General features: G+C 36.4%; 1 protein-coding gene across 1 annotated transcript in view; it reads right to left on the bottom strand.

The window, feature by feature from the left end:
* The window catches only part of LOC107726116 (Down syndrome cell adhesion molecule homolog), a 131,714-nt gene that overhangs the window by 35,303 nt on the left and 81,702 nt on the right, over window positions 1–14,709 (bottom strand). Inside the window, exons 6-10 of the mRNA XM_016535620.1 lie at window positions 10,268–10,564; window positions 8,002–8,274; window positions 4,954–5,232; window positions 4,160–4,279; window positions 2,377–2,556 (exon numbers count right to left, since the gene is read on the bottom strand). Of these exons, the coding sequence (XP_016391106.1) occupies window positions 2,377–2,556; window positions 4,160–4,279; window positions 4,954–5,232; window positions 8,002–8,274; window positions 10,268–10,564 (1,149 nt within the window). The remainder of the gene's footprint in view (window positions 1–2,376; window positions 2,557–4,159; window positions 4,280–4,953; window positions 5,233–8,001; window positions 8,275–10,267; window positions 10,565–14,709) is intronic.

Genomic DNA, 14,709 nt, shown 5'->3' with positions numbered 1-14,709 from the left:
AAAGTAATCAAGGCAAGCATGCAAATAATATTTCTCTCTGTCCACACACACACACACACACAGACACACACGATGAGTCAGAGTGTGCCACATATGTAGCCTTTAATGGTCTTTATTGTCAGTTCAATGAAGCATATAAGTGGAGTTTAGAGACGCACAGGGGTTAAATAGCATGAAACATGTTCGTTTGGTGGAGATTCAGAGACTCATTATAGTGGCTGAGAAGTCAATGACCTTGGAGCCAAAAAAGGGTAAATATTTATATTTTTATGCAGTGTGTAAAACTGTAGAAATGACAAAACTGTAATCACAGAACATTCAAATTCTTTCAGTGCGCACAGTAAGTGAACCTTAAAATATTCTTGGCAATTTGGACCAGCATTTACGGCTGGGTGTGAATTAACTATGATAACTCCATTTGTGTTTTCCACTTTGATGGCCATATTGAATATGATTAGTGTGTATGGCGTATCATGCCATATGAATACAGAGGCTGCAGCAGCAACTCTGGGTGTATATAATCCATTTCAGGCCTCATTTTATCACCAGTACAGGGGCACCCTGGGAAACTAGGCCACCTCGTCACATTGCCATGCCTGAGTGGGCCATCTAGCCCCTTCTCTCTCACAAACACACACACTCATTGCCTTCTCCGCACAGGCCAATGGAGTGAGGTGAATTCTCTGGATTGGGAGGGGTTGTGCGAGTGTGTGTGTGTGGTTGGTGGAGTGCAGCAGGCTGCCATGCTGAAGCAATTCCCCCTTTTTCTTGCACAATTGGTCACAGTCTGAGCATGTGCTCTCTCTGATACTGAAGGCGAGGGAGTGCCACCAGACCCACACAAGGAGAGAGATGATAAATGAAAACAAGAAGCAAAACACCTTTTCTATCAAGCTTAATGACTGTTAACTGAATATCACTAAGTCTGTCTATATTTTTAAAATACACAATAATTCTACACTGAAAATAAATTCACTAATATATATAGTGTGTGTGTGTGTGTGTGTGTGTTTAAGATAATATGACTTATTAGTAGATATTGATTAGCAGATATAATATGAATCATTTAGCAGATGTTTTTTATCCAAGGCACCTTACAAATTAGGAAAATCACAAGCAATTTTTCATAAGAGACAACATTCTTTACAAAATGACAAAATTGAATAGTGCACTATAACGAAGTGAAAAGCAGAAGAGCAAAATAATGCAAGGTATATTAAATGTATTTTTCTTAGTAATTGTGTGAGAAAAGTTTACAAAAATGTAAATCCTAGTTCATGAAAATCTTGACATCCCCTCTAACTCTCTTTGGTGCATTTATGAGAGTCCATGAGAGAAGCAAGACTATCTGAATCATGAATCATGTTCTTTTGAGTCTGCTCTTTTGAATGAATCAACTGATCGAATAAAAAAATTGGACTTAAGCATCTGACTCACTCACACACACACTTGTCTCACCGGAGTAGAAGAAATGATGACCAAAATTATTTTTTTAATGTATAGTTTTTAGGGATGTTACATATTTTTACTGAAAAAAAACCCCCTGAGAAACTGAGAGAGATTATATTTGTCTGAAGATTTAAATAATGTAGATTCAATAGCACTAGTCCATCTAAATACTGTATGCATCAGGGGAATATCAGAATATTGTTTTCATTATGACCATATACTGCCCTTGAAATTCAGGGTAATTTAAACTAATTTTTGACCATTCCATCAGTAAAATACTATTTTCTTTTAAAGGGACAGAGCACAAATAAAATAAAATCAATTCTGGTGTTCCCCAAGGCTTTGTCTTGGGCTGCTCACATGATGCAAAACGCAAAACACAAGAGATGATAGACAATTTTTATGGAGGAATCTTGACAGACCCTGTCTCAAATCATTTTCACTGTAAGGAAAAATACAGTCTTTATTTAATTTTCAATTTTCAGTAGTTAATTTTTGCTGATCTAAATGGGTAGTGATGTTTAGACAAAAGGAAAGTGACATAATGCGAATAGGCTACTAGTGGCACTGCTCTGTTGGTTTGGTCTTCTCCTCATGCCAGAGTGGGCAAAAATGCTGTGTAGTGGGTTTAATTGAGGGGATGTAAGTCTCTGCCTGCTCAACAAATAAACAGTTCACCAAGGAGCACAATACCGTATACACAGCAGTCAACAGGGCAGAAGACCCTCGGGCCCAGACACACACGCACACACACACTCCTTAGATAGAGTGGCACAGACCAAACAAAAAGAACAAAAAACATTTAGATATAATACATGTCTATTAATAGCAATCTGATCACATCACAATCAACATACATTGTCACTCATATATACACACATTTCAACACACACACACACACACACACTCCACTTGACAGGGTCTTACTTTTAACGGTGAGGTACATGCTCTTGCTGATATCGGCTCCCACGTCATTGCTGACCTTGCACAGATAAAATCCAGCATCTTCCTCCAGGACGTGTTTTATGAGCAGAGAGCCCTTCTCCAGGAGCTGGATACGTGAGCCAGAATTCAAGGCGATGGGCTGGAACTGAGGTACGCCAGCACCTGAGACAGAAAAGGGAAACAATCTAAGGTCTATACACACTACATATTTAGAAACGTTGTATATTTATATTTTTAATATGTAGAAATTTATAATGAATATATAATGTTTAATTTAATTTAATTTATTTAACAAATAATTAATTTAAAAAAGGCTACACTAAAACGTATTTCATTCTAGCATAACAAAACAAAAATGACTGCTTCCTGAGGCAACATGGCTGCGATATGTTTAACTGTAATCTTAAACATCTGATAATCCAATAGCATTACACCCTTTTTTATGATCAATATCAATTATGTTGTGTTTACATCTGATGATTTCTTTATTGGATTTGAAGATCTCTGAGGGGAGTTGTTTTGTATCTGGTGTGTCATGTCTGGATTAGGATTAGATGACACTGTAGGATTCAGTTATATGAAATAAACCATAATACCACATGAGCAACTTAATCTGACAAAGCTACAGCCTGTCGGGGCACCAAAATAAAATAATCTTGACTGAAAATAGGTACAGACTTTCAGGATATCCACCTTAGTTTGCAATGCGGAAATAAGCTATTTTCTGTAAACGTGCGAGACATCTGATTCATTAGCCACTATAGGTGTAGTAAACGGTAAAACTATTTGTGCTACTAACCAGTGTGCTTATAATTAATGTATGAAAATACATTAAAACAATATAGCAAGAAATAGCAGTTTGCAATATCACACACATTTTTTGTAAAGCTCAAAATAACCGAAAGCGGATGACACCAAAAGCCTTGCACATTAAAAATGGACCTGCTCTTATGTTAAAAATAAGGTGGACGCTGTACAGAACATTTCTAGATGTTGGAATATTGACCCTCTTTTCTTTCATCCAAGCCCTGTTTAATGGCACCCTCCCAATGTGCAGCCCGGTTTTTTGTTGTGTATATGGATTTCTATTTGTGAGCTTTCATCTACAATGTGTAGTGAGGGCTTCAAACGTTCAGTCCCCTTCAGGAGGAATCAAGGTCGAGCGAGTCACCTGCTCCTGCTCTAATCCAGTAATCCAGCTTCTTTGACCATGGCCTCGATGCAAACACACACCTGTGCCCAGCCCACCTGTCCAGATCACCCCTAAACCTGACTACAGTTATGTCCACACCAAATGTGTCTGCATTGGGTCCCCTTCATTATATGGTCTTACCTTAGGTTAACTGGAACTTAAACAAAACCTTGCCAATAGTATAATTGCAGCTTTAGAACATCTGTACTGTTTATCACTCAAATAGTAGCTGTTCTATTTCTATTTGTTCATATGCAGCTGTTCTGTTCATACACAGTGCATGAATAATAACAATAATAATAACAGCTGGAAATAGTTGGAGTTAATAAACTAAATATATTTGAGAGGAAAAATCTGCTTATTCCAATGCACAAAGGCTTATTTTTTCTCTGGATTTTGAGGAAAAAATGTAACCTGGAAATCTTTTTGTGAGATTCACCAGTTTCTTTACAGAAATTCTTAATTGCAAGAATATTTCATATTGATTACATTCTTTTGTATTTTTACCCATTTACACCGGTAATGTACAACAAGAAATAATATACAATTACATATTTGCAAATACTAGCATACCTTTTGAGTGGTTCCATACTATAGTGGGGATTGGGTTTCCCTTTGCCGAACAATTCAGGATCACTGATTTCCCATATATGCCATCCTGGTCTCTTGGCTGTACCTCAAAATGTGGCGGAACTGAGCATAAAAAGAATTTTAAAAACACATATAATATAAAAGCACCATTTAAAATCTATGTGATTATATATAGGTTTAGAGACAGTTTAAAGAACAAAAGCTGAAAAAGATTTTCCTCTTTTTTTTTTGCAAAACATAATAGAAAATGGTAACTAAATTATTCAAAAATTATATGGAATTATATGTGACCCTGGACCGCAAAACCAGTCTTAGGCCGCTGGGGTATATTTGTAGCAATAGCCAAAAATACATTGTATGGGTCAAAATTATTGATTTTTCTTTTATGCAAAAAACCATTAGGATATTAACTAAAGATCATGTTCCATGAATATATTTTGTAAATTTCCTACTGTAAATATATTAAAACTTAATTTTTGATTAGTAATATGCATTGCTAAGAACATATTTGGACAACTTTAAAGGCGATTTTCTCAATATTTAGATTTTTTTGCACCCTCAGATTCCAGATTTTCAAATAGTTGTATCTCAACCAAATATTGCCCTATCATAACAAACCATACATCGATGGAAAGCTTATTTATTCAGCTTTCAGATGATGTATAAATCTCAATTTCGAAAGTTGACCCTTATGACTGGTTTTGTGGTCCAGGGTCACATATGGCAAACATTTAAATGATAACATTATAATAAAAGTAGCTAAATTTCTCTCAAACCTTTAACGATGAGCTGTATGCTATGCTCGACGGCAGCAGCCTCATTACGGGCAATACAGGTGTAACTGCCGTTATGAATTTCCGACAGGTTTGAAATGCGTAATGAGCTGGTGAAGTCTATGTTGTCTATGGTGACACCCAGGCTGGCATTGATTGGTCGTCCATCTTTGTGCCAGGTTATAGACATCGGCAGGTCGCCGGATATGACCACGCAGGGGATGAAGACACGCTGACCGATGGAAGCGCTCTGAGAGTCGGAGTGTTGGATCAGAGGGGGCACTGAGAGAGAGATGGAGCAGTAAGAGAGATGCACCACCAGATAAAATCACAAACAAAGCAAACAATACAATTATAATTTAAAATGTTAACATATTATTGCACAGCAAAAGTTTGATTTAGAGTATGGCTATGACAGTACATTTATGTCCCTAGTCTCCTTATATCAAATACAGAGCAAGATTCATATAACCAATGTGATGCAACTTTGTGAAGTAATGCTACATGTAAAATGAGCGCTTGGTGTGTTCTAAGCGGTTGTGACAAACAGCTCAGAACGCACTCAATATGGGCTGGTGGACAGAACATATGTGATCACACATGTACAATTATCTGTGATTTGCAATAATGAGGCTCCAGTCGGCCTTCATAACAAGTCATTACAGCTCAGAATCTAGAGATTTCACAGAGGAGGAAGCATAATGTGAACTATTGAGAGAGAAACAGAGCAAAGAAAGAGAAAATAAAGAAGCTCTTTTGTCTCCCAGTAAATTCGGCATAATGCGTTCCCCGTGGACTTCGCAAGCATGGTGCTAGTCAGCCTGTCACGTTTGAGAATCAATGAGTTAAAATAACATTGAAATAAAGCAGCACTTCAGTGCTTATTTAATTCACAACAAAATGGGGATAATGGACTCAAGGGAATCCCTTTGCGTGCTTCAGAATTTTAAGCATGAATGGAGCAAATTAGCTAACTCAATCACATCAGGTTTTTTTTTTTCTGTCTTCATGACTTTGAACTCACAAAAACAGATGTTTTCTTGGTTATTGCATAACTACGGTATCACATATTTGCAGTATAACTAGTATCTATTTTAACTTTAACAATATAAATGTCTGTATTTGTCTAATTGATGCTCTAACTGTGCTTTGAGGTAAAGCTTGTCATGTTGGAATTACCGTAGCTATGAGATCCTGTAAAAACTATTAGCATCTTTGTAGAACTTGTAATTGGGTAATTGGTAAGTGACATTAAATTCTTTGCACATGCAGTTGATATTCATCATATTAATTACATGGAATATTTGTTATTTTCCTCTCACAGCAAAATGAAAGAAAAAGAAAAAGAAAAAAAAAAATATATATGCAATTACATAAAATATAATTTTAATATATATGCAAAAAAAAAAAAAATATATATATATATATATACAGTGTTGGGGAAAGTTACTTTTAAAAGTAATGCATTACAATATTGCGTTACCCCCTAAAAAAGTAACTAATTAGGGATTAAATACATAAATTATATTTGTCTTATTTAACATATTTAATTATTGCAGGTTTGCGTCATATTCTGAGTTTGCATTTGACTGTTTTTATGCATTTTGAGGAATACTGAATCTGTTGTGCAGTGAGAAGAGTAAATAATGTTCATATTTAGTCTAGAACTACAGTAACATCACAGCGCACACAACTCCTCTGCACTTACAGTACTCCCCATTTTTCTCAACATGGCAACACGAGAGCTGTCAGTCAAGACATGGGAAACAAAGTAACTAGCATTACTTATTTGAAAAAGTAACTCAGATATTTCCTTCTAAATTAAAAAGTAATGCATTACTTTACTAGTTACTTGAAAAAAAAGTAATCTGATTATGTAACTTGCGTTACTTGTGATGCGTTACCCCCAACACTATATGCAATTTTGACCGATCAAATGCTCTCTAGGATGAGACTGACATTACATGAACATGCATCCACTCCCTAATTACGGAAATCAGGATTTGATGAAAGCTCTGTCTCTAGTGATGAGTTATGGAATGATGTTGCATTCTATCACTTTTACTTTTCAAAACAGTAGGATATAAAAAGACTACTTAATGTTTCCAAAGAAAAATCTAATTAATTTTTAACATTCATTCATAGTTCATTTGGACTGATTCATAGTAATTTTAGGTAATTATATTTATATTTTAATAATGGTTGCTATCGGGATGTGAAGAGACTTTCAACCAGCATAACAAAAAATGTTTCTGAAGACAATCACCTATTGCACCTTTAATGTTTCCAAAGAAAAATCAAATTAATTTTTAACATTCATTCATAGTTCATTTGGACTGATTCATAGTAATTTTAGGTAATTATATTTATATTTTACATGATATTTTTACATTTTCTTAAGAAAATTGTGTGCATTTCCATGTAAAATTTGCTTCCATAATACTACGGTATAGTAGATGTTGCTATGTAGTTGATAAGGTCTTCTAAAAGGTTATTATTGCATTAATATATGGTTGCAATGGTGATTTTTGGTTGTTAAATGGTTGCTTACTGGCCTAAAGGTTGAAATGGAGTCATTTTAATATAGGAATCTGTGTGATTGGGAATTTCACTTGAGGGTTAAAGAGTTCCCCAAAGAGATTTCATATCAAGTCACATGAATGAAACAGAAAGCTGTTTGGTTTGAAAGGTGTGAGCAATGTCATATTGCTAAACTACTAGCAATGGGCCTTTTTTGGCCCACAAAATTTCACTGAAATGATTGTGACAGCACCATAAGTCAAAAAAGCCTACTCTCAACAAGTTTCTTTGATATTCTGGTCTTCTTTAATAAGGTCTGACCTTTCCTCATCAAGACGCATGATTTGAGTTATCTTTCATGTAGCACAGATGTTGTGGGACAAGTTTGCCAAGGTAGGGTTAGGGGTTTGTGAATTGCAAATCAGAAGATTGAGCAATAGTGATACTAACCCTAAAAAACACCATTGAATATGTCCCGATATTAAAATCTAGCATTCTTGTAACGGCTGACTTCAATTTATATGGCAGTACCTTTCACTGTCACATGGACGCTCCTGTGAATTTGTTTCTCTGGATCCACCAACACGTAGCATGTGTACTCCCCCTCGTCCGAGTTTTGCACATTGGACAGCTTCAGTGTGCCGTTGTTCTCAAAGGCACGTTGGCGATGGTTAAATGGGAGCAGGTTGGAATCCTTATACCACTTAATAGAGTAGTACGGGTAACCAATGATGCGACAGTGAATGTACGTGTCCCTTCCAGCGATGGCAGTGACATTTTTCATTGGTCGAATACTGGCAGCACCTGTTGTGAGAAAGAACTATCAGTACACAGTGCCTCAGAAAGTCAGCTGAAAGGCTTATGTATTACGTGTCAATAATTTCGTTTTCAACTATTAGCTATATATTCTGAACTGTAAGTAACTAACTAAATAACTAATAATAATTTATCCTACCTTCAAAGCCTTGTGGAGGGATTAACTTAAAGGGATACTCTTCCCAAAAATAAAAATTCACTTATCATTTACTCACCATCATGCCGTCCCAAATATGTATGTTTTTGAAATGAACACAAACAGAGAATTTTAGAAAAATAATCCTTCTCCTTAAGTCCATATCAAAAACCATGTAAAACAAACATGATGGTGATCCATACGATCCCAGCCAGAGCCGATCCTCCCTATACGCAAAATACGCAAGCGGCGTAGAGCCCCCGAAACACCAGGGGGCCCCCCTTGCTCTCAATGATGATTTAATTTTAGTTTCGTTTTTGAATTTGGCCAGCGGTTATGAAAACATGAATGATCATTTATTTTAATGCGGTGCGCTGTCGCCCTTTCTATGTAAAAATCAGTCAAATCATGTAATGTGAATGTCGTACAGTCTTGCTCGAGACTAAAAAAAAACGAGTCGAAACCATATCGAGCCGCGGAAGAGACACACTGTAAAAAATTTACTGTAAATTTACAGTAACTTACTGGCAATTTTGGTTGCCAGTAAGACTGTAAATTTACAAATGTACTGTAAATCAATACTTTACAGTACTTAACACGATAATTTACAGTAGAAACACGGACAGTGCAGTTTCTCAAGCGCTTTCCACGAGCGCGATTCGAGATGGAGTGAAACACGGACAAATGCGTTTCATTCATTCGTTCATAACCACTCATGCCCCATAGTATTTTCCTCACACACACCAATCATTTCTCTTCATATGAAATTGATTAATTAACTGGGGTCGTATGGACAATGGTTTTTGAAGCATCAACTTTAAAGGGGCCTATGCGCTTGCATTATATAGACTCAGTGATGGATTTCACTATTTTATTAAATCTCTGTTTGTGTAATTTGAAGAGAGTCGTATGCATCTGGGATGACATGAGGGTGAGTAAATGATTAGAGAATTTTGATTTATGGGAGGAGTATCCCTAAGGGCAGGCAGAGTTTAATTTTATGTAAATGAGCAAAACGTAACAACGACCAATGGGAGGAAAGGCAGTAGAACTTCGAAAAATCGAGTACAAACACCTAATTCCAATAAACAACTAAATGGTGTGTTCACACCAAGGAAGTCTATCATACTTCCAAATAGCTATCCATTACCATTCTCATTCATGTATTTACCATTCATTCCCATTCTTTTCCAAATTAGGCAGAGGCTATTTGCATTAAGTGCAAATAGCATTTGATACTGTTTCAACTAAGTGCAAATAATGATATGTCATTTGGTTGAATTGGTCACATCAAAAGCTAAATCTTTTGTCATTTTTTTCTGGCCTAACCTAACAACCAACTTATCAAGGTCTTTAGGCTCACTAGAAACTTCCAGGCAAGTACGCTGGCATGTTTGGAGCTAAACTCTGCAGGACATCGGCCTTCCAGAAGCAGGATTGGACACTCTTGCTCTATACTATGCATTCCTATTTGACTGCAATCTCTAACTCCATCAGGAGGTGGATCACAAGAGCTCTACTGCCTTCACTCCCACCGGCTGTCTCCACACTCTCATTTGCATGACGTTAAACTCTGCTCTTTGTTGTGCCATCAATGGTCACTGCTCGTGCTTTTTCAAAGTGCCAAATTTCATTGAAAATAAATCACTTCAAGTTGCTTTCTTGCGGCAAGCTGTTGACAATGAGAACGTACATTTTAGGAGGCTGCACTGCAACTACAACCTAAAACAATAAAATTCTCCTTCTAACTCCAATTTTCATATAGAATATCCGAACAAACGTGAAATTGTTGTGTGTGCTTGTGGTGTGGTGTGGGTGTTTTTGAGGAGCTGATCTGACAAGCACCTCTTACGTTTATTCGAGCCTGGTAGGAGACCGATCCGGCCGAGTTGTTGCAGGTGCAGCGATAGACGCCCCCATCGGTGACCTGTGTGTGAGACACATTCAGGTAGCTGAGCACGTGGCCTTCCGTGGTGATGATGCGATCCATGCGGTGGTTGCTGTCTTTGATGACAGGGTCGTCGTCCAACGTCCAGGTGACGGTGGGGAGGGGGGTTCCTTTCACGTGACACACCAGTGATATGGGCTCATTCGGGCTCACCACCTTCTCGCTGAAGGCAGAGAGGATTTTTGGCGTCCCGTCTAGAGAAGTGGAAGACAGATTTGACAGATTTTTGAGTAGGGTGACCATACGGGCCATTTTTACTGGACGCACCCTTGCCAGGATTTCTATATTGCCTAAAATATCCAGGTTTTGGCTGTTTGCACTGTGCAGATCGATCGTTGTATGACATTCACGAGAGCTATAGAGAGCAGAGCAGACGGCTCCTTATGATTTCGAATCGCTCTCGCGGTACTTTGGTGTCATTTTATGATCGGTGCGCAGCGACGCTTCAAGTCGAACGAATGAACGAACAAACACGTGCGCGTATTTGCATCGCTTTGATCGTTCTCTGTAGATCTCACCTTCTCACGCGCCACGATTGGTCGATTATATACAATACCTGCATGTTATTGGTCAAACTACTTTGGATGTTTTAGGCAATATAAAAATCCTGGCCAGGGCGTGTCCCGTATGAACGGCACATATGGCCACCCTATTTATGAGTAATATTGTGTGCGATTAAACTAACTGAAATTAAAGTCATTATTTACTGAAAAGCTTGCAGTGAAGTGTCATTCACATCTGCATTCAGATTTAAAAATATCACACTGCTAGATATGACCAAACAGCATTTTTTTCTTGTAAGGGTTGTAGTCAAATTATTTTATGTATGTTGAATGAAGAATTACATTTGAGATATGCTATGAGTTTACAGTAAATATCAACTTAAATATGTGACCCTGGACCACCAAACCAGTCTTAAGTAGCACAGGTATATTTGTAGCAATAGCCAACAATACATTGTATGGGTCAAAATAATCGATTTTCTTTAATGCTAAAAAGGATATTAGGCAAGGCAAGGCAAGGCAAGTTTATTTGTATAGCACATTTCTAGGCAAGGCAAGGCAAGGCAAGTTTATTTGTATAGCACATTTCATACACAATGGTAATTCAAAGTGCTTTACATAAAAGAAAAGAAAAAAATAATCAATAAAACAAGGAATTTAAAAACGTTGAAAATGATTAAAAAAATTTATTTAAGAGGTTTAAAATTTAAGTTTTATTATTTATTAAGTTTTATTAAGTTTTTAACTTAAGTTTATTAAGTAAAGATCATGTTGCATGAAGATATTTTGTAAATTTCCTACCGTAAATATATCAAAACTTAACTTTTGATTAGTAATATGCATTGCTAAGAACTTAATTTAGACAACTTTAAAGATGATATTTTGATTTTTTTGCACCCTCAGATTCCAGATTTTCAAATAGTTGTATCTCGACCAAATATTGCCCTGTCATAACAAACCATACATCAATGGGAAGCTTATTTATGCAGCTTGTAGATGATATATAAATCTCAATTTCAAAAAATTTACCCTTATGACTGGTTTTGTGGTCCAGGGTCACATATGCATTTTATTTCCTTCCTTTTATGGAGCTTGACTATGGTTATTCTAAACTGATGCTGCATAGAAAAGAGCTGCATGACAATTCTTCAAAAGTATAATGCAATATTTTGCTTTTTCAGTTTAAGCTTTCAGAAAACATCTAAAATTATGATCTTTGACATTTAGCTGTGATTGTTGAGCACATTTCAAATGACATTTTCTTGAGATGTCACTAAATAAATAAATAAACTAAATCTGATATTTAATCTGTCATAAAAGGGGGACAATTTTAATTTCACATTTTTATATGTTAAATGATATAGCTGTATAATGCACAAAAAACACGTTAAAAAGATGAAAATAAAAAAATAAAAACATCTTTAAGCAAGTAATTATGTGTATGAAATGTTCTTTAAATATTCTTAAATATTCTACTTTTTGACAAAAGAGACAATCATCAACTACTTATTTGGGGGGTGGGGGGTTGTTACTGTGGCTTGAGCGGATTTTTTTAAATGGTCTTTTTGGTTAAATAGTTTACCAACACCTGAATAAATGCTTTTCCTAATCATTGATTGTTTCTTATTAGGTCATATGGGTCAAAGGGCAATGCTAACATGACAGATGTACAATAATATGTCCAAAAGACTATATTCCACACCTGCAAAACCTAAATAAAGTACAGTAAGGTACAGTAGATGCTAACACAATGTAAACGGTGAACTTTTACATTAAGTGTAAGTGTTAAGTGTTATCTAATTAGGTACACACAGCACACACAGTGAAAGCACATGCAGTACTGGAGGCAACAACATTCACTTTGCTGTGCAAGTGGACAATAAATTGTTGACAATACATGGAAATAAAATTAAGTATGCAAATAGAAAGACCAAACACAGTCCAGTATACATTTGAAATGTAAAATGTAACTGTAAAGTCATTGAGAAAAGAAAGAAAGAAAGAAAGAAAGAAAGAAACCAGCAGGCTTTGCAACAAGGTACCAGATTCGGCCCGTTTAGCATATTTTGAATATTTTCAAATATGTTATGATAAAATGTCTGAATTAAGCAAAAGATGCATGTAGCTATACCATAGGTGAACAAATCCTTACACAAAACACAGAAAGATTATGAATTATTATAAAAAAGATTATGAAACTACATCTTCACATTCACAGTAAATAACAGACAATGAAAAAGCAACAACACTAGACCTAGCCAGACATTTCTTGCCAATCTTTTCAGCCGTTTTCCTATAGCATGGCACTTAACAAGATACAGCTGTGTTTTCAAGCTTACTGCTATTGAAATCTTTACTCTCTGATCATCCTGGCTTTTTTTTTTTACATCATTATAGATTATCAATATCCTCTTTATGCAGTTTTGTGGCAATAGGAGACAGTTGCCTCAGCAACCAAGCTGAAGCAACAAATCTTTTCAGCTGCAGGGCTGAGTAGCAGTAGTCCAGCAGAGGGTTATATTAAAACACATGCACAGTTACAGTTACACATATGCTCCACAATTTCCATTCCCGAGTCCAATGTTTGTGTAACATTCTACCCACTAAGATGCCTTTATCTGATTGACTTTTGAAATCCACCTAGATGTACCCTTCATTATCTATGATATCCTACAATCATGTGTGTGTGGTTCGGCGGCTGGTTGGATAAAAATAGCAGTCGAAGTAATGGTTTAAAAAAGTAAATTCATTTATAAATGTCAACCATTTCATTTGCATAACTGAGATTTGGGGGTGGGGCGTTGTTAATCCCATATGCATTAAAGGGCACCTATTATCCCCCTTTTTACAAGATGTAATATTGGTCTTGGGTGTCCCCAGAATGTGCCTGTGAAGTTTCAGCCCCAAAATACCCAACAAATAATTTATTATATCAGCTGGAAAATTTTTGGGGTGTGTCTAAAAAAGAGCTGATTTGGAGAGTATCGCTTTAAATGCAAATGAGCTGCATATTCCCGCCCCGTCTCCAGAAGAGGGCATTGCGTATACGTCTCTCTGCATTGCATATCTACAGCAATAGAGTGGTGGAACTATGATGTCACTTTGTAGGCAAAAACCCGGACGCGAGTTAGCATTTTAGCACTTCCGGTTCCATCGTCCCAGAGTCAATGGGTTTTTGAATGCGAGTTTGGTTAAATCCCCTAAAATAGGTCTGTGGTTCACACAAGCTCAAGATACTTTCACGTTTTATTCTACGACATAAAACACACCAGTTACCCCCACTCGTGATTTTTTTAAACTGTTACATTTCTTAAAAGTTGTTCGGCAATGTTTTTTTGTTTTGCCCCGAAATGCAACACAAGTCTTCGGATGGAAGATGCTCGTTTTATCGCTTTCCTACTGATGCGGAGACTCTGGGTTCGCACCGTAAGGCAAACTCATATGATTATTCCATGTAAACACCACATTTACCGGCTTAGTCGCCGTGAAAGTGAAACTTTAACGATGCATAGTGCTTAAAGCCACGTTAAAATTAAATATTTACGGCCACATGAAACTGTTATGAAGCATATAGATTGAGGACTTTCTAGAAGCAAGGATAAAATAACATTTTGTGTACCCACCCTAACAAAACCATACCTGAAATGTGTTACTTTATTCACTAAAGTAAGTTTAATCTTACCATATCCAAAAACTTGCTCACTCTGCTGTTATTCAATAGATTAAATGTACTAGAATTTTATTGAATAGTACGGGGAGACACGTTTTTAATTAAAATATTCATATTAATCAAGGATTTATTGACTTTTAATGCACCTTATTTCGAAATGTACAGA

This window comes from Sinocyclocheilus rhinocerous, unplaced genomic scaffold, assembly GCF_001515625.1.
Source record: "Sinocyclocheilus rhinocerous isolate Xijiao unplaced genomic scaffold, SAMN03320098_v1.1 scaffold1899, whole genome shotgun sequence".
Taxonomy (NCBI): Eukaryota; Metazoa; Chordata; class Actinopteri; order Cypriniformes; family Cyprinidae; genus Sinocyclocheilus; species Sinocyclocheilus rhinocerous.
This window is presented reverse-complemented; position numbering and strand designations above follow the sequence as displayed.